Genomic DNA, 17,374 nt, shown 5'->3' on the forward strand with positions numbered 1-17,374 from the left:
TTTTTTATGGAATAAAAACATACGTAGTTATGAGATAGAGCCCGTATCGATTTTCTTGATAGACTCTTTGTATATCAGTCATTAAATAGTCAATTATCATGATCTCCATATACGAAGCTCATATCTTGCATTAAAGCCAACAGCTTGCGCTATTTCTACCTGTACTGTATGGGCAGCTAGCATGCGAGGCTTAAAACTTAAAAAAGCCATGGCTGTGTTCATCAAGACTTGAACCTTGCGTAGGACATGATCACAAGCACAACCACACTCATAACTTTTGTTGCACTCGTTCTACAAAGCCCCCACATCTTGTCAACCAACTCAACTAAATTCGATCCAGTCGTCGTTGAATCTCTCCCTTCAAATTCTTGGTAGTTGGTGCATAGTGTAAGTGGATTTTATAGCCTCATGGGAAGCATATTCGTATGCATATGATTCTGTCCGGCCCCCAACTATTTCCTCGAGTCTGATTGTGACTTACGAACCATGTTTTAAAGCCGGACCCGATCGTGCCCGGTGGGTGGGGGACAGAATAGGAGCTCGCAGGAGCACTGGTTCTTGGAAGTATGCTTGGATCCAATTTTATGAAGCGTTGGGGAGGAAGAAGACAATGGAAAGGTTGCAGTCTTGCAGAGATGCATACCCAGAACGTCCATCAAGCGCTTATAAGTTGTGGCTATGTGGATATGATGGCTGTAAACCAGTGTTTGATGATGTTAAGATATTTTTATGCTATAATATATATTTAACTTTTGGAGAAAAAACCTCCAAAGCTTTTTTTTTTGTATAAAAAAAGGCAAAAACCTTTGTTTGTAAAACAGGCTTAAAAGAGACAATATAACCTTTTTTTTAAGAATTATCTAGTTATATATACTATAAGCAAAACACAATATTTTTCCATGGTAAAATAAGATACGTACGGAGAATATGATATGGTAAAATAAGATATCGATATTGAAAATGCAAATACATGAATGAGTAAACACCAGGCATATTTTGATTTGCGCTTTAAACTATATTTAATTTAAAAAAATTATGAACTTGATTTTTTTTTATAAATATTTTCTAATGATTTTCATTTGCTAACATTAAAAAATCTGAAAAAAAATATTATTTTAAAAAATAAAAATACTTTTAAAAAATATTATATACCACAATATAAATAATATCCTAAAATCTTAAAAAATATTAGTTCAAGGTTTGCTCAATTTATTGATTTTTTAAATTTGAATCTCGTGATCAAATATGCTATAAAAATATAAAAAATACATTACTATTTAAAAACATTCAAAAAAATGATATATATAAAACTGATTTGATGATATTCATAACAAGTGGAATAAAAAATTATAGTAAAAGTAAAAATTAGAAACAACCAATAACACACCTTCACAACAAGAACTTTAGTATGCCAATAAAAATAATCGCATACATTAAGAGTGTCTGGAAATAAAATAGGAAATAAAAACTCTTCTAAGAATAAAATATGGTAAATCCTTTGACTAATCATTTGAAATAAAAGAGAGGCTAAAGAGACGACGACGTTTTAATGACGGGTCAAGAAAGGAAACGCAGTCGTCATTACACAACCGTTCCTTTTGAAACAGGAAAATTCCAAATCCTTGTAGAAAACGGAGAGAGAGAGGAAGAGACAAAAATAAACAAGGCAAGGGCAGCGTGCCTATCGCTTTCCAGTTTTTGCTGAGAAAAAAGGCAATCCAATCCACAAACCCAAAAAAAAAAAAAAAAAAAAAAAAATTAGAAATTTCTTCAAGGAGATCCTCTCCTTCCTCCTCAAATCAACCATGAAATCAACCATTAGATTCTCAATCTCTTCTTCTTGTAATCCGTAGGAGGTTATTTCTACTTGTTTCTTTTCTTTTTTCTTTTAGGGTTTTGTGAAGATGTATATCGAAGAAATAAAGGGAGGAGATCAAGATGACAATTCATGCAGAAACGTTGTCGTTTTGGACGCGAAGAGAGTCTTGGTAGGTGCTGGAGCTCGTGCTCTCTTTTACCCTACACTGTTGTACAATGTTTTGAGAAATAAGATTCAGTCCGAGTTTCGTTGGTGGGATAGAGTCGATCAGGTATGAAATAAATTATTTTATTTATTTTATTCAGCCTTAGTTGATGAATACTGACTGACGGACTAAATTGTTTTTGATTATTTCCAGTTTATATTGTTAGGAGCGGTTCCATTTCCGACAGATGTTCCACGATTGAAGACATTAGGTGTGTCTGGAGTGGTTACATTGAATGAATCATACGAGACTTTGGTTCCTACATCACTATATCATGTGAGTTTCTATGTTCGGTTTCTGGATGTTGTTATACACAGGTGTCGATGAATGTTTAGCAAATTATTTGAAGCTACTCTTGTTTATGCAATTATTATCGTTCTCTGAGAAATTATTTGCTTAAATGGACAGTGCTTCCGCTAAAAGCCAACCTATTTCGCAAATTATTGTGTTTTAATTGTTGAAAAAAGAGGGGAAAAGAGTTTGTCTTTGTTCTTTTCTCTTGGCTATGCCTGAGTGTTGAAATAGCACTTATGTTCGCTGTTGATTTGTTTTTTAGGCTCATGATATTGATCATTTGGTCATTCCGACAAGAGACTATCTGTTTGCTCCTTTGTTTAGTGATATATGCCAAGCTGTGGATTTCATACATGGTAAGTATGTTCTTAAAGTTCATTTGCTTGCCTTTTATTGTTCCTTTCACGCAGTTTATCTCTTGCAGTCAACATGGTATTGCTGTTGTGTTTTTGTTTTGCTTCCCCTTACCTGAGAGAGTCATAAATAACTGTGTTTATTTGATATTAACGTTCCATTTCTTTATTTTTGTTGTGCTTTATGAAGAAAATGCCTCTCTTGGGAAGACAACATATGTTCATTGCAAGGCTGGTAGGGGGCGCAGTACAACCATTGTTCTCTGTTACCTGGTATGTATAAATTCAAACTTGACTTATTGAATGTCTTAATTTTATTACGCCTTATTTTTACCTGCTTGAGATTTTCTGTTTCTTGACAGGTGGAACACAGGCACATGACGCCCAAATCTGCGTACGAGCATGTGAGATCTATTAGGCCTAGGGTACTTTTGGCCTCTTCTCAATGGCAGGTATTGCTGATATAAGTTTCATGGGTGCATCCATCATTTAAATTCAATTGAACCCTTCTATGGATTTGCAACAAACAAAGAAAAACACACGCTACACACGCACACACACACTGAGGAATCTGGACTAAGAAGAGCATGCTCTTACAAGCTTCACTCCAGCTCAAATGACTTGGATTGAGCGGAAGACAAGAATTTATGATTAATGAACATGAATCTGGACTAAGAAGAGCATGTTTTTAAAAGCTTCACTCCAGTTCAAATGACTTGGATTGAGCGGAAGGCAAGAATTTATGATCAATGAACTGAACTCTGTTACTAACTTATACCTTCACTTTGTGCCTATTTTGATCATGGAACTAACTGTATTAACTGTTGATCTGTCATTTTCTTTTCATTATTTATAAGTACAATCATAATTTTATTGGATCGAAGATACCTTTTATCTTCATTCTATAATGCTTGGGCTTCTGCTAAAATCATTCCACGTTAACTCCTGTATACAGGCTGTTCAAGACTACTATCTTCTCAAGGTAAAAAAAATTAGTATCCCTGGCTGTATGATGATTCAAAAAGCATTAGATCTTCCAACCAAAGAGGATGGAAAACAGGACACCGCAGCTTTTGATGATGGATCTGCTGTGCTGGTAACAGAATCTGACCTTGATGGATATGATGCTACTTGTGCCTTCGGTGTTGTGGGTAATGACATGTTGAGAGAGCCAAGCCTGGCTTGCAAGGTTCAGTTTGCTAGTCAGGCTGCTATCTCCAGGCTTTCATGCTTGTGGCTTGGGTACCAACCCGGCCAGAAATCCTCAACAAAGAAACTCAGAAGCTCCATCAGGGCTAGTCAGTTGAGTAGCATTACTGTGGACATTCGGGTCTGTTGAGATATCAATACCTACCAAGAGTTAATTTTAAGAGTTTCGGCGGGAGTGTTAAATTAAGAGTTTCAGCGGGAGTGTTAATTTAAGAGTTTTCATTTTTTGTATCTTTTTATCCTAGAACACAACATAAGTGAATAAATGACAGACAGAGTTTCCTCCTCTGTTTTCCTCCCTGTTTTGATTTTTCCTAGTTTGAGAGTCTTGTGCAAAGCGGAGGACACGAAGAAGAGTACAGCATCCCTTTGTGGTCACAGGTACCGTTTCTTGTATGGAGTCTGAATGCTGGTTCAAGATTGTAAACGTACATGATCAAACATGCTTTTTCTTCGAGCAAATTTGATCTGTCTCACAACTTTTGTTCACATTTTAAAATCTGTGAACTTGATACTTCTAGCCTTGAAATGCACAGCTGGTATGGATTGTACGATGCTTCTTGAGGCTCCGCTCACCATCCATGAATTGGGCCTGTGACGAAAAGGGGTAGTGAAAAGTTTTGTTATCGAATTAGTGTGAATTCTAATAAAATTATTCCGATGATCCAGTCTTTGTCTATGTATAAGATCAGATCCAAACTCAAACCATTCTAAGAGATCTGGCGGTGAAGAGTTGGGATTTGGGAATGCTTTGAAGAAAGTGTTTGTTGAATAAGAAGATAAGCATCTTTGGAGTCTGTATTGTAAAGGAGTAATCTTAGACAGATACTAAAATAAACTAGGTTGAATCCGGTTGAAGGCTAGGGTCACGGATTAATCCTTGTAAATCTGAACTTTTTATTTTTTTTCAAAAATACCATGTTTTAAAAATAAACTGGATTTTTTATTTACTCTATTTGAGTTAAGTCTGGATATATTTATGATTATTTTTAATATTAATATATCAAAATGATATGAAAACATAAAAAATATTAATTTAAAATAAAAAATAATTTTTTTTTAATTTTTTAATAATATTTTTAAAATATAAACACAAATAGACTCTATCAATAGGTGGGGAGTGTGTCTTTTACTTGTGATTTTCTAAGATTGAATTTTAAAATTAATACTCATGCAAATTTATTTTAAAAGATTCAGCAACCACAAAAGGAAAGAAAGATTAAAATATAAATAATTTGATATGACAATGCCTAATAAATATTTTTGCTATGAAAACCATTTTTCAAAAAAAGATGTGAGAGTTTCCTTAAAAAAAAAAAAGGAAAAAAGAAAGAAAGATGGAACAAAACATGAGATAACACCACGAAGAGGTTTTAACAGAAAAAGGCCCATCCTGTGCTTCACAAAAGCCATGCTGACAGCAACCTCATCGTTCTATCCTCTCCTGTCTAAGCCATCTTCTCCTCGTAAGTCTGCTTCTCTCTCTCTCTCTCTGCTCCTGCAAGTGCTTCGTGTTTATGTTTTCTGGGTATCTCTCAATTCCCCCCTCTCTCAAGCATGGTTATTGTCCTTCTCTTAGTAGAACAAAGTCGAATGATATAATTTTGTTTGTGCTTATAACATATACGGATGAACTTTGCTAGCTCTTTCTTCTTTTTTGATGAATCCCATGCAAACTGATGATTAAATTTCCTTGCGATACTAATTTTACCATGTTGGTCTTAGCTTCCTAGTCTTCTTGTGTTAGTATACTAGCAGTAAGTAGGTGGGGAGGAAGTGAGACTTGTGGTGGGTGCTAATGTGAATTATTATAGTGGGTGCTAATGTGAATTATTGTAATTATTGTGGTGGGTGCTAATGTGAATTATTGTGGTGGGGAATGCTTATTCCTCAAACGTGGAAGTGAAACTTGTAATTGGTGCTAATGTGAAGTGATTTATACGTCTTAATTTGGAAATAATTGGATGTGAGATATGATATCAATCTAAAAGCTTTTTATGTTATTTTTATGTTATTAAATGAGATCTCAATAATATAATTTTATATTAATCTCTAAAATACTCTTTAAAATAAAAGTTTTTTGAGTTTAAAACTTGAAAAACCTCACCATTTACTTGTGCTTATTGATTTAATTAATTAGAATGGAACAATAAGGTTTGAATTTGTAATTTTTGATCATTAAGGATCTAAAATTATATTAAAAAACCATTTTAATTTAAAAATTAAAATTTTTAGATGAACTCTTAAGAATGTTTTTATATTACTTTTTCTAATAGTAATAACATATGTGGAAACCAAGAAGTTTCATTTACAATAATCTGAGGCTACAACGTTGGAATATTTAATAATTTATAGTTTCCTTTTGCCCCTTGGCAACCATACAAGTCCGGAATTGATTTGATTTTTTCCGTATTCCTGTATCGATATAGTTTTTGCTTATGTGAGCTTTGTGGCAGACATAAACCTTATACCATGTCCTGCTTTGGGAGATCTCTTTTCTTTGAAGAAGCGAATGGTACGGTGTTGTCACAACTTGAATGATGATGGGTGAGTGGATAATAATATTTCCTTGACTGTTCTTATTTTTAATGTTTGTTTGTTTCCTATAATCAACAGTATATATATGCCAGAATGCAGGATGGACATGTAGTATTATGTCATGAAGAGAAATTGAGGCGTAGGTTCCTCCTTTTCTTTTCTTTCTCATCAGGCTTGCTTTCAACTTTTCCTTCTTATGGAAAGACAAAGAGCAAGAACCCATATGACGAAAGACGCTTGCTGGAACAAAACAAGCGGATCCAGAAAGAGAACAATGTACCTGAAGACTTCCCAAGTTTTATCAGAGAAGGTCCGTGCTTGTGAAAATGCGACAATTTTATTTTTCATTAGGTTTATGTACTACACGTGGAATCGATTTCTAATGTTTGGGGAATGTTATTCAGGTTTTGAGGTTAAGGTAGTAGCACCAGAGAATTATATAAAGCGTGACTCAGGGCTTATATACCGGGATTTTGAAGTTGGTGAAGGTGATTGCCCAAAGGATGGCCAACAGGTTTTCTTTCATTTACTTTGAAAGTCACTCTTTCCTGATTTTTTATGTGGATTTGAGATATGTCAACCATTTATGAGACAAGCTAGAATAGTTTCTGATGAATGTCCTACCATTACAGCTGAAATTGATTAATAATCTCAAGATATCAACACTTCATGAATGATATATCTATAAAAATTTTGTTCATTGTTGAGCTGCAAGTCACTCTTGAAACTTTGCAGGTGACTTTCCACTATGTTGGCTATAATGAGTCAGGTCGTCGCATTGACAGCACCTACTTACAGGGTTCTCCTGCGAAAATCCGCATGGGCACTAATGCATTGATACCAGGTGAAAAGACAACATCCAGAATTTACTACAATCTCTTGTGCCTTCTATCTCGACTGTCAATAAAGCTTCCTCATAGTCCCCACAGCACCTGCTTGTCTTCTTATCACTTCGAACTAAAAATTGTACACAATAAAGGCAGTTAACATGGGAATTTATGCAGGATTTGAGGAAGGAATTCGAGACATGAGACCTGGGGGGAAGAGGAGGATAATCGTTCCTCCAGAACTTGGGCCACCGGTTAGTTTCTTAAATTGCCTGCCTCTCTATTTGCATAATTCAGCACCTCTTCATCCAACACCATCCCACCCTCCCCCCTTTCCTTGATCATTATTTCTTCCTTTTTAATTGATCATATGTGTCTGTGTCCTGTGGAAATAGCAGTTTAAGGATAAAATAGTAAAAGAAAAGGTAAGAAAAGAAAACCTAAATGCGACACTCAAGACGCTTCTATTCTCATTCCTTCCTTTGAAGATGAGGCTAAATACTCCCATAAAATGCCATATCCCCTTTTACTCTTTTCATGATTGCTTCACGTGCATGTGAACTGCCTATGTAGTATGGTCAATAACAGTTGTGTCGAAAACTCCACAAACTATTATTTTCCTGGATTTTTTAGAACATTTCTCAGTAAAACAAATAAAAGAATTGAGTACCATTATTATCATTCCTTCATTCAAAAAAGAAAGGAAGAAGAAATGAAGATATTTCAAGATTATTGGGGGGGAAACTGAATTCGCTCTTGACATTGGATGCTATTCAGTTATTCACATCCAAACTTGTTGCCAACTATCCAGACCATGGGTGCTTCCCTGGATAATATAAATTTTACAGTCATTTCCTTCTCAAGTTCTAAATCTTCATGCTCTGATTCTTTATTAAAAGAATTTGTTGATTCCCTCATCCTTTGTACAGGTTGGACCTTCCACTTTTTTCAGCTCAAAACAGTTCGAAGTTTTTGATGTGGAACTTCTCAACGTTAAGGACTGTCAAAGGAGGACTATAGGATTTTACTCTGATGTTGTGTGCAACTGACAGGCTTTGTGAAGCCTTAAAAAGACAATTTTGTTGGAACATTATCACACTAAAAGCATGTCATGCTGTGTGGATTTTTACCTTGTCTAAGAAAGACTAAATTAGAATTTAGCATTCGAGCATGTAGGAATTTGTTTTCATATGATGACTGTAGAGTTTCAACAATTTTCAGGAAAATCATTATTTACTATTTAATAATTGAAGTTTTGTAAACCTTAAGGATATTGTCTTGGATGATAAATGGGTTTGGTTCTCATGCTGTCATCTCTGATTTGAAACCAAAAAGAAGATGTGAGAGAATTTTCTCGTTAACACTCCAGCTTGAATGTGGTTTCAACGTGAAAAAATTAGGCTCGGGAATATCCTAGCTCTTGAAAATAAAGTTTTATTCGGTAGGTTTTCCTATATTCTTCGAATTCTTCTATATTATAGGTTTCAGACTACAGCTTGGAGTTGGTTTTCCTGTTTCTACTAGCACCTTCAGCTTGAGTAGGGCAATGGAGAAAGATACCACAGGCAGGAAGGAGGAGGAGGACTTCGTCACTGGGTCACTCTCTTTTCTAATGATAAGTATAAAAAGGAACACCCAAGTGCTGATTAACTGCAATAACAAGAAGCTTCTTGCACATTCACATCATATGGTGGTGTGGTTGGCAGCGGAGCGGCTTTATCCAAGTTGCCGGTTTCACGCCTATGCTTTATTAGGTGACGACATTGTTATCGTGGGTTGCTTCTGAGTTTGACACCGAAACATGTTTTTGGAAAATGTCGGAGACGTTGACGGTGGAAAAAACTGGGAAAGGCGAGGAGAAAGCTCGAACAATTAACAGAGAAAGGTTCATCAGCAAGATATTCCTCCGTGGGGATTCTGTTATTGTTATCCTTAGGAATCAGAGACTCGCAAGATGTTTTTTTGCATGGAATTCCTCTACATGAAGAATAAGGAAAAGAAAGAAAGAAAAGAAAACAAGTAGGTTTTCTATGTTTTAGTTTTCCTACTAATATTAAGATTTGGCTCAGACTGTCAGGGCCACTCTCTGTTCTGGTAATATCACGCTAGACTTGAAGGAAAATTGTAGAAAAGAAGGAACAGAGAATATGATAACAGAGTTGCTGCTGTGGAATTTGCAGTGTAATCTTTATTATGTAATGTGTCATATATATATACAACGCAGCAGCAGAGGCGTGAGTAGAAGTGGAATAGAAGTCTATGATTACAAAGGAAACTAACAATCTAACTGTCAATATTTATCTTATAAGGACTGTTTATCTTTTTCCTAAAAGCATTGGTATAATTAATCCTTTACGTATCAGATAACTGTTGCTAACTAATCGGCTAATATTCAGCCTTCTTCCAATACTCCCCCTCAAGCTGGATCAAGGGGATTAATTGATCCAAGCTTGGACAACAGTCGGTGAAAATGAGCAGAGGTCAAGGATTTTGTGAACACATCAGCAAGTTGATCATGGCTGCGGACGTAATGAGTTTTGGATAATCTGAGACTGAACTTGTTGACGAATAAAATGGCAATCAACTTCAATGTGTTTTGTTCTTTCGTGAAACACAGGATTGGCTGCAATATGCATGGCAGCTTGGTTGTCACAAAACAAGGTCATAGGGATGCTACTTGGAAAAACCCAGTTCAGATAGGAGACCTTTAAGCCAAATTAACTCACAAGCAGCTGATGCCATGGCACGGTATTCAGCTTCGGCACTAGAACGTGCAATGACATGTTGTTTCTTGCTACGCCAAGAGACAAGATTACCACCAACAAACATACAATAGCCAGTGGTTGACTTGCGATCAATAGCATTGCCAGCCCAATCTGAATCACTGTATCCGGTTATCTGAGTGTGATCGTTTTTGGCCATGACAATTCCACGTCCAATAGAACCCTTCAGATAGCGTAGGATGCGCTTGACAATACTCAGATGGAAAGTAGTAGGTGCATGCATGAATTGGCTAACAAGGCTAACTGCGTAGGCTATATCAGGTCGCGTAATGGTAAGGTAAATGAGCTTACCCACAAGATGCTGGTAGTGATTAATGGATTGAAGGGGTTCACTATTTTGGCAAGCTGCAATTTACTGTCCAATGGAGTAGGGGCAGGCTTGGCATCCATCATCTCAGCATCTTTGAGTAAATCAAGAACATACTTGCGTTGATTAAGAAATAATCCTTTATGAGAAGCTGCCATTTCTATTCCAAGAAAATACTTCAATCTGCCAAGATCTGTAATTGAAAAGTGATGTTGTAAGGTGGCTTTGAGGCGTGATATAGCCTCACTGTTATTTCCTGAAATAATAAGATCATCAACGTAGATAAGAACCACCAATGTTTCCTTAGGTCCAAGATGAACAAATAAGGATGAATCCGCATTACTTCTTTTGAAATTAAGCTCTTCAAGAACAACACTTAATTGAGCATGCCAAGCACGTGAAGACTGCTTCAAACCATAAAGTGATTTGTGAAGTCGGCACGCTAAGGTAGGATCTGAAGCTTGAGGGTGGCCAGGAGGCAATTTCATGTAGACTTCTTCCTCAAGGTTCCCATGCAAGAAGGCATTTTTTACGTCCATCTGACACATTAACCATCCTTTGTTTACGGCAACTGATAATAAAACACGAACAGTGTTCATCTTTGCAACAGGAGCAAAGGTTTCCTTGTAATCCACTCCAAAGGTTTGAGTAAATCCCTGAGCTACAAGACGTGCCTTATGTCTGTCAATGGTGCCATCAGATTTAAACTTTGTTTTATACACCCATCGGCTGCCAACAACATGTTTTCCTTTGGGAAGTTTGACAATACTCCAGGTTTGATTCTGAGCAAGAGCTAGGAGTTCATCATTCATGGCATGTTTCCATTCATCTTGAGTATTAGCTTCCTGAAAATTTTGTGGCTCTTGAACATTAGATATAGCAGAAAGATATGCAGTATGATCAGGGGAGAGTTGTTCATATGTAAGGGAATTTGAAATAGGATGTCTTGCTGCAAATGTGACAAAATCTTGCATTTTAATTGGCGGAGCACGATTACGAACTGGATTTTTACGAGTCTGTGGCAAAGGAATAACATGAGTCTCCAATTCAGATTGCTTATTTAGGGAATCACCCTCAAGATTAGCCATAATAGGATTAGCAACCCTTGTGCTAGAAGAAGGTCCTGTAGTAGACACAGGGATACTGCTATCGGGATTTGCATTGGGTTCAGAGTCTTCATGATCTTTTTCAGATTCTGAAATAATTTGACCGAAGCTCTCTGTACCTGAGGGCTCATCAATGGTTGATGATGGGGTGTTGCTAGTCGCGGGAGTAAGATTGAGGGAGATACCGTGTCTGCAGGAGCTGGATATGGAAGAGGAAAAATATCTTTTGAAGATGTCTCCTGATTTTTCTCATCATAGTATGGAATAGTTTCTTCAAATTGAACATCTCTTGATATGAATAGTTTCCGGGAATGAGGGTGATAACATTTATATCCCTTCTTGGTTGAAGAATATCCCAGGAAAATACACTTAGCGGCCCTTGCGTCAAGTTTATCACGATTTGAAGCCTGAATATGCACAAAACATGTGCAACCGAACACCTTTAAATGTGATATATCAGGTGATTGTTTCTGCAAAACTTCAAGTGGTGATTTAAAAAACAACACTCGGCTAGGTAGCCGATTAATAATATATGCAGCAGATAATACTCCTTGAGACAAAAAAGTTTTGGGAACATGCATTTGTATCATCAAGGCTCGAGTTTTTTCTAGCAGATCTCTATTTTTGCGTTCAGCTACCCCATTTTGTTGGGGTGTACCAACACAGCTAGACTGATGTAAAATGCCATGAGAAGCTAGATACTGTGTCATTTTTTTTGAGACATGTATTCGGTGCCATTATCAGATCTAAGAATTTTAAGTTTCTTAGAAAATTGAGTTATGACTAGCATATGAAAATCCTTAAAAACATCAATAACCTCACTTTTGAATTTTAAAAGATATATCCATGTTACACGAGAAAAATCATCAACGAAAGTAACAAAATACTTGTAGCCATCAAAGGATTCAATAGTTGGTCCCCAAACATCAGAGTGTACAAGTTCAAACATCTCATTTGCTCTAGACATAGAGGGTGAAAAGGGCAGTCTGGTGGATTTTGATAGATGACATGTATCACAAGTGATGTTTCTAGCATCTAGACTGGGCATTAATTTGTAAGAACATTCTCGGAAGGATGGGCTAAACGTTGATGCCATAAAACTTGATCCTGACTAAGGGAAGAAAGAGCAGAAATTTGAGGACGTTTAGAATCATTTGAAAAATAATAAAGCCCTTGAAAAAAAGAAACCTTCACCAATCATCCTCTCGGTGGCGCGGTCCTGAAAAAGAACTCGGTGAGAATCAAATATAACACGACAATTTAGTGTTTTGGTGACCTTGCCAATGGAAAGCAATTGGAATGGAAAAGATGGAACATATAAAACCAAAGACTCAATATTTTCAGAGAGCAACTTAATTTTCCCTTTACCTTCGACAGGGACATGTTTTCCATTTGCAACAGAAATATGCGTTGGAGTAGTGATTTTTTTCGAAATGGTGTAAGCTAGTCATTTTATTTGTTATGTGATCAGAGGCACCCGAATCAATGACCCAAAAAATTATGTACAGTACTAGCAACTAAAGCAGTTTTAAAAGCAGTCAAAATACCTTCTAAATTCTCTTGGGATAGATGATCAGAGTTTGCCAGGAAACCAGCAAACTTACCAAGAATAGCTGTAGAATCAGAATTGCTTGAGGCTGTCAAGCTAGCATCACCCTTTTCCTTAAGATAATTGGCAAAATCATTAAGAAGAGCAGACGGGTTGGTAGAAAAGTTCACTACATTACTTGGAGAAGAATCATCAGTAGAGCGAGCAGCAATGTGAGCTTTATATCCATAACCCTTTTGAAGCCCCTTTTCCTTTTCAAAGTCAGGTTTTAATTCTGGATGAAGAATCCAACACCGCCCGATTGTGTGTCCAAGATTATGACAATGAGTGCACTTCAAATCTGGTCGTTTTCCTTTGTAAGATTTATTACTTTTCATCTGTCTGGTAACTGCGTATGCACGGGTTTCTGGCAAGGTGATTCTTGGCTCTGGATTCATGATTTTTCTGCGAGCTTCCTCTCGCTGTATTGTAGCACATACATTTGCAAGGGATGGAAGATCAGAGTTCATTAGAATTCGACTTCGAAGGTCTTCATAATCTGGACCAAGACTGGATAGTAATTGGAATATCTTGTCTTCCTCATCTCGTTTTTTCAATACTGCAATATCAACAGTAAGAGGTCGATATAATGCAAGTTCACTCCACATACCTTTTAGAATTCCAAGTAGTTGCACATAAGTCTTGCCATCTTGCTGCAGATTAGCAAGATCTCTTTTGATTTGAAAAACACGAGCTGCATTGTTTTGATTTCCATACATCTCCTTCACAGCCTCCCATAGGTCCATTGAAGATTCTGAATAACTAAAAATTTCAGCAATGTTATTCTCCATAGAATTAAGTAACCAAGACATGACAAGTTGATCCTTGCATTGCCATGCTTCATAGTTCTGCGAGGAAGGGTCAGGGGTCTTGATATGGCCATTAACATAGCCAAGTTTGGACCTTCCACCAAGAGCAATTGTTACAGCTCTTGACCAAGGAAGATAGTTGAGTTCATTCAACAAAACTGAACCAAGACGTTGGTTTGTATTACTTTGTTCTCCTTCTGATGTGTTAGAATATATGTTGATGTCATCAGCACCAATATATTTAGAAGAGTCTTCCATAGAAAACTTTAAGTGAAATGCAGGTCAATCGAAACCTGCTCTGATACCATGTAGAAAAGAAGGAACAGAGAATATGATAACAGAGTTGCTGCTGTGGAATTTGCAGTGTAATCTTTATTATGTAATGTGTCATATATATATACAACGCAGCAGCAGAGGCGTGAGTAGAAGTGGAATAGAAGTCTATGATTACAAAGGAAACTAACAATCTAACTGTCAATATTTATCTTATAAGGACTGTTTATCTTTTTCCTAAAAGCATTGGTATAATTAATCCTTTACGTATCAGATAACTGTTGCTAACTAATCGGCTAATATTCAGCCTTCTTCCAATAAAAATGATGTTGTGATTATTGGATAATTGGTTTTTCTTTTTAGAGTTTGCTCTCTTGCTTTTGGATGGTTGTCGTTCATTGATCAGCCCTGCATTATCGTGATTTCAGTATGGCCATGACCTTGAAGACTCTATCTAGCTATAATAGATCAAAACAGCCTTTCTTCTTCTTTTTGGTCTAACATGATGATCAGTTGCATAGTTATCCGCAGCTTTGTTCTGGCCTCGTAAGACCTGTTAAAAGGAACTGTGAATTTTGCAAAAATATCCGGAGAGCAGATAGAAGTTAACAAGAGAAACAGAATTGATGCCGCCATTTCACCAGCCATTGAACTCTTCAGAGAAGAAAAAGGGAGCCATGCTGAAGGTCAGTAGTCTCACTGAATTGATGAAACAAACCAACAAGATGCAAGTGAAAATTCTACGCTTCTCTATTGCCATGTATAAAAAGGATGCTATTACTATTGGTTTCTAATGATGGGTTTGATAAATAAATGTCACCGTGCTAATAGCCATAGCTTATTTTATGCATGGGTAAATACCAAGTTGTATTTGATTAGTATCATTTTCTTAAAATCATAAGTTAATTTGTAAAATCATATGATTTTATGAGTCAATATGTGTCTAACATGCAAAATCTGATTAAAAACTCGAAAATCAGTAAAACAGACTTAACTCATGCAAAATCAATAAACGTGGTCTGATTTTACAAGTTTATTAAATTTATGAAATAAACCAAGTCAGGTTCAAATTTAACCTTAAAATATTTGTTAATTAGTTTTGCAAGATCATACATATTTTTTAAACTATACATTGGATAAAGTTGAATGTTTACATAGAAATATTACACATGAAAATATATTTTGATAAATTTTCAGGTCAAATAAAGTTTGGAAATATGATATTTCATGGGTCAAAATTAATAAACAAACTTTGTCAAATATGTTAAACTAGACCGTACTATCTAGTTGCTTCTGTAGGAGCCCTCTGATGAAACATCGACTCATCTGAACTTGGTTTGGCATGATAAAATGCATATATTCCAATCAACAAACCCCACCCATGCTTCATCGTGCAACTGCATGAAGGAAAGTCAACAATCATCATTCGCTAGTTTTTCTAAAAGAATCATTTCGATTTCAGAGATTGCAATCTGTAAGGAGGCATTGTTTGTAAGAATGATTCTTTAAAAGTACACCTGAGCAAACATGGATATGCTGAAGAAGATGCAAGCAGATGGCACAATGGGAACCCTCGGACATGAAAACCCTGGAGGGTCTTTGTATGTCTAAGAGAAAAATAAACGGAAGTCACAACAGAAGTGGAGACAATCATGAAGAAGAAGAAAGCCAGCCTCAAATAACTGGTAACTATGTAGTCTACCTTAAGCAGGAGAGGCCTTGCTAGCCCTTTGAAAAATACCAGGCAAAATGCCATTTTATAACTTAATAATTAGCCTGTCTTTGTTTAGAATAATGGCCAACTGAAAATTAAATAGATACAAGAAGAAAACCCCTCTCAAAAAAAGAAAATTCAACTGGGAAATCAAAAGGCGAGTATTTGTTTGATGATGATGCCACTAGTGCCCCAGGAATTTTATCAGGCACCAAGAAATTCTACTTCCAAAATGTACTTGTGCACAGTCTAGGTTAAACAAAGGTGCAATGATTCGTCATGCCCGAAACAGAGACCTGCATTCCAAAGCCAGCAGTGTTCTCAAGCCTTTTTTGATTCATTTCGACAACCACCTCCCATGCTCTTCAACTGCAACTAAGAATCAGTGTTTCATGTGTGAAAAGAAAAAAACAAAGTTCTCATCAAAGCAATCTAGACTGTATGATAGCATGCTCTATTTAATGGCATTTCGTCAATGTAGAACAGAGGAATCACAAATTTAATCTCCATAACATCAGGATAATAGTGTCAGATTTTACCCTATTCAGAGATGCTTGACATCATTACCATGCAGTATGAAACCAGTAAGGAGAAATATTCCACATATGACACAACAATGAGCAGCCAGAAAAATAAATGAAGCACTGAAACGGTGGAAGGAAGAGTCCAGCAGCAAAACTGCAGCAGGCAACTGTGACAAGGAAAAGAACACCTTCCCTCCACGATGAAGTCCATCTTGAAGAAACTTGACTCGTCATCTTATCCTTCCAGAGAAGGGTTACGATGCATGTTGAAACAACAGAATAACATGTCTGCAACCAGTCTAATACAATTTCAGGTGCGTATAACCCACTAATAAAAATCAAAGCACTCAAGCACTACCGATGACAACAAGCATGGAACCTTGATAATCAAAATGCTGAAGGACTGCTGGTGACAGCAAGAGTGAAGCTTTAAGAACTCAATTCCTGTCTATCACACAAACACATCATAGAATGCGGTGCCGTTTGCGCTTCCATCCATACTACAGGAACTGGCAGGCACTCTGAGCTGTGATTGGTGAGTGCAGGTAGCAGTATTAAGGAGCGTCGTAAAAGGGCTGTCGTAAGTCCAGCGACAGCACCTACGCTGATGAAAACAGAAACATATTTGAAGCCCCTGGAAATAAAAGCCTCAACCAAAGGAGCGCCTTCCCAGAAGAAGAAGATAGTAACGTACCATCCCATTGATCACCAAACAGACTCCAAATACAAAGAGCAATGCATTTGAAAAGGCTTCGGATGATGCCTGATGGCAAGTCCCACTAAAAATCAAACAAATCAGGAAAACAAAATTTATACAATCAGATTATGTTCATGATGCTTAAAATCATGATTAGAATTTTGCATATTTAGCACCAAATCAACAAAACATGCCTGTGGTCTCCTAGATTCTTCAGCTGAATTTGCAACCGCATCAAACCCAACATATGCAAAGAACACTACAGTGGTGACTGGTTTGGAACATCAACCTCGAAAGCAAATTTATCGAAAGAGTTCCTCCAAAGAAC

At 36.6% G+C, this 17,374-nt stretch overlaps 2 protein-coding genes across 3 annotated transcripts; both read left to right on the forward strand.

Moving 5' to 3' along the window:
- The first annotated feature begins 1,645 nt into the window (after window positions 1-1,645).
- Window positions 1,646-4,396, forward strand: LOC118034097 (phosphatidylglycerophosphate phosphatase PTPMT2). Its single transcript, XM_035039286.2, has 6 exons — window positions 1,646-2,090; window positions 2,178-2,300; window positions 2,581-2,674; window positions 2,862-2,944; window positions 3,034-3,123; window positions 3,627-4,396. Exons 1-6 carry the CDS (start codon window positions 1,905-1,907, stop codon window positions 4,008-4,010), a joined length of 960 nt encoding a protein of 319 aa, XP_034895177.1. The 5' UTR covers window positions 1,646-1,904; the 3' UTR covers window positions 4,011-4,396.
- Window positions 4,397-5,108: 712 nt separating this feature from the next.
- Window positions 5,109-8,518, forward strand: LOC118034096 (peptidyl-prolyl cis-trans isomerase FKBP20-2, chloroplastic). 2 transcript variants are annotated; one of them, XM_073404289.1, is made up of 7 exons: window positions 5,109-5,346; window positions 6,310-6,427; window positions 6,511-6,728; window positions 6,823-6,932; window positions 7,154-7,262; window positions 7,423-7,499; window positions 8,175-8,518. In XM_073404289.1, exons 1-7 carry the CDS (start codon window positions 5,121-5,123, stop codon window positions 8,292-8,294), a joined length of 978 nt encoding a protein of 325 aa, XP_073260390.1. In that variant the 5' UTR covers window positions 5,109-5,120; the 3' UTR covers window positions 8,295-8,518. The 2 variants fall into 2 exon arrangements, with proteins under 2 accessions (XP_073260390.1, XP_034895176.2); XM_035039285.2 differs by having other exon boundaries at window positions 5,120-5,346; window positions 6,337-6,427.
- The last annotated feature ends 8,856 nt before the right edge of the window (window positions 8,519-17,374 follow it).

This window comes from Populus alba, chromosome 14 (genome assembly GCF_005239225.2).
Source record: "Populus alba chromosome 14, ASM523922v2, whole genome shotgun sequence".
In the NCBI taxonomy this organism is placed as follows: domain Eukaryota; kingdom Viridiplantae; phylum Streptophyta; class Magnoliopsida; order Malpighiales; family Salicaceae; genus Populus; species Populus alba.

Bases quoted from the DNA above. Each gene is read 5' to 3' on its own strand.
- LOC118034097 (XM_035039286.2), top strand. From the start codon at position 1,905: ATGTATATCGAAGAAATAAAGGGAGGAGATCAAGATGACAATTCATGC. The intron at 2,091-2,177 runs GTATGAAATAAA...GATTATTTCCAG, and splicing joins GGTGGGATAGAGTCGATCAG to TTTATATTGTTAGGAGCGGT. The intron at 2,301-2,580 runs GTGAGTTTCTAT...TTTGTTTTTTAG, and splicing joins TTCCTACATCACTATATCAT to GCTCATGATATTGATCATTT.
- LOC118034096 (XM_073404289.1), top strand. From the start codon at position 5,121: ATGACAATGCCTAATAAATATTTTTGCTATGAAAACCATTTTTCAAAA. The intron at 5,347-6,309 runs GTAAGTCTGCTT...GTATCGATATAG, and splicing joins GTCTAAGCCATCTTCTCCTC to TTTTTGCTTATGTGAGCTTT. The intron at 6,933-7,153 runs GTTTTCTTTCAT...GAAACTTTGCAG, and splicing joins GCCCAAAGGATGGCCAACAG to GTGACTTTCCACTATGTTGG.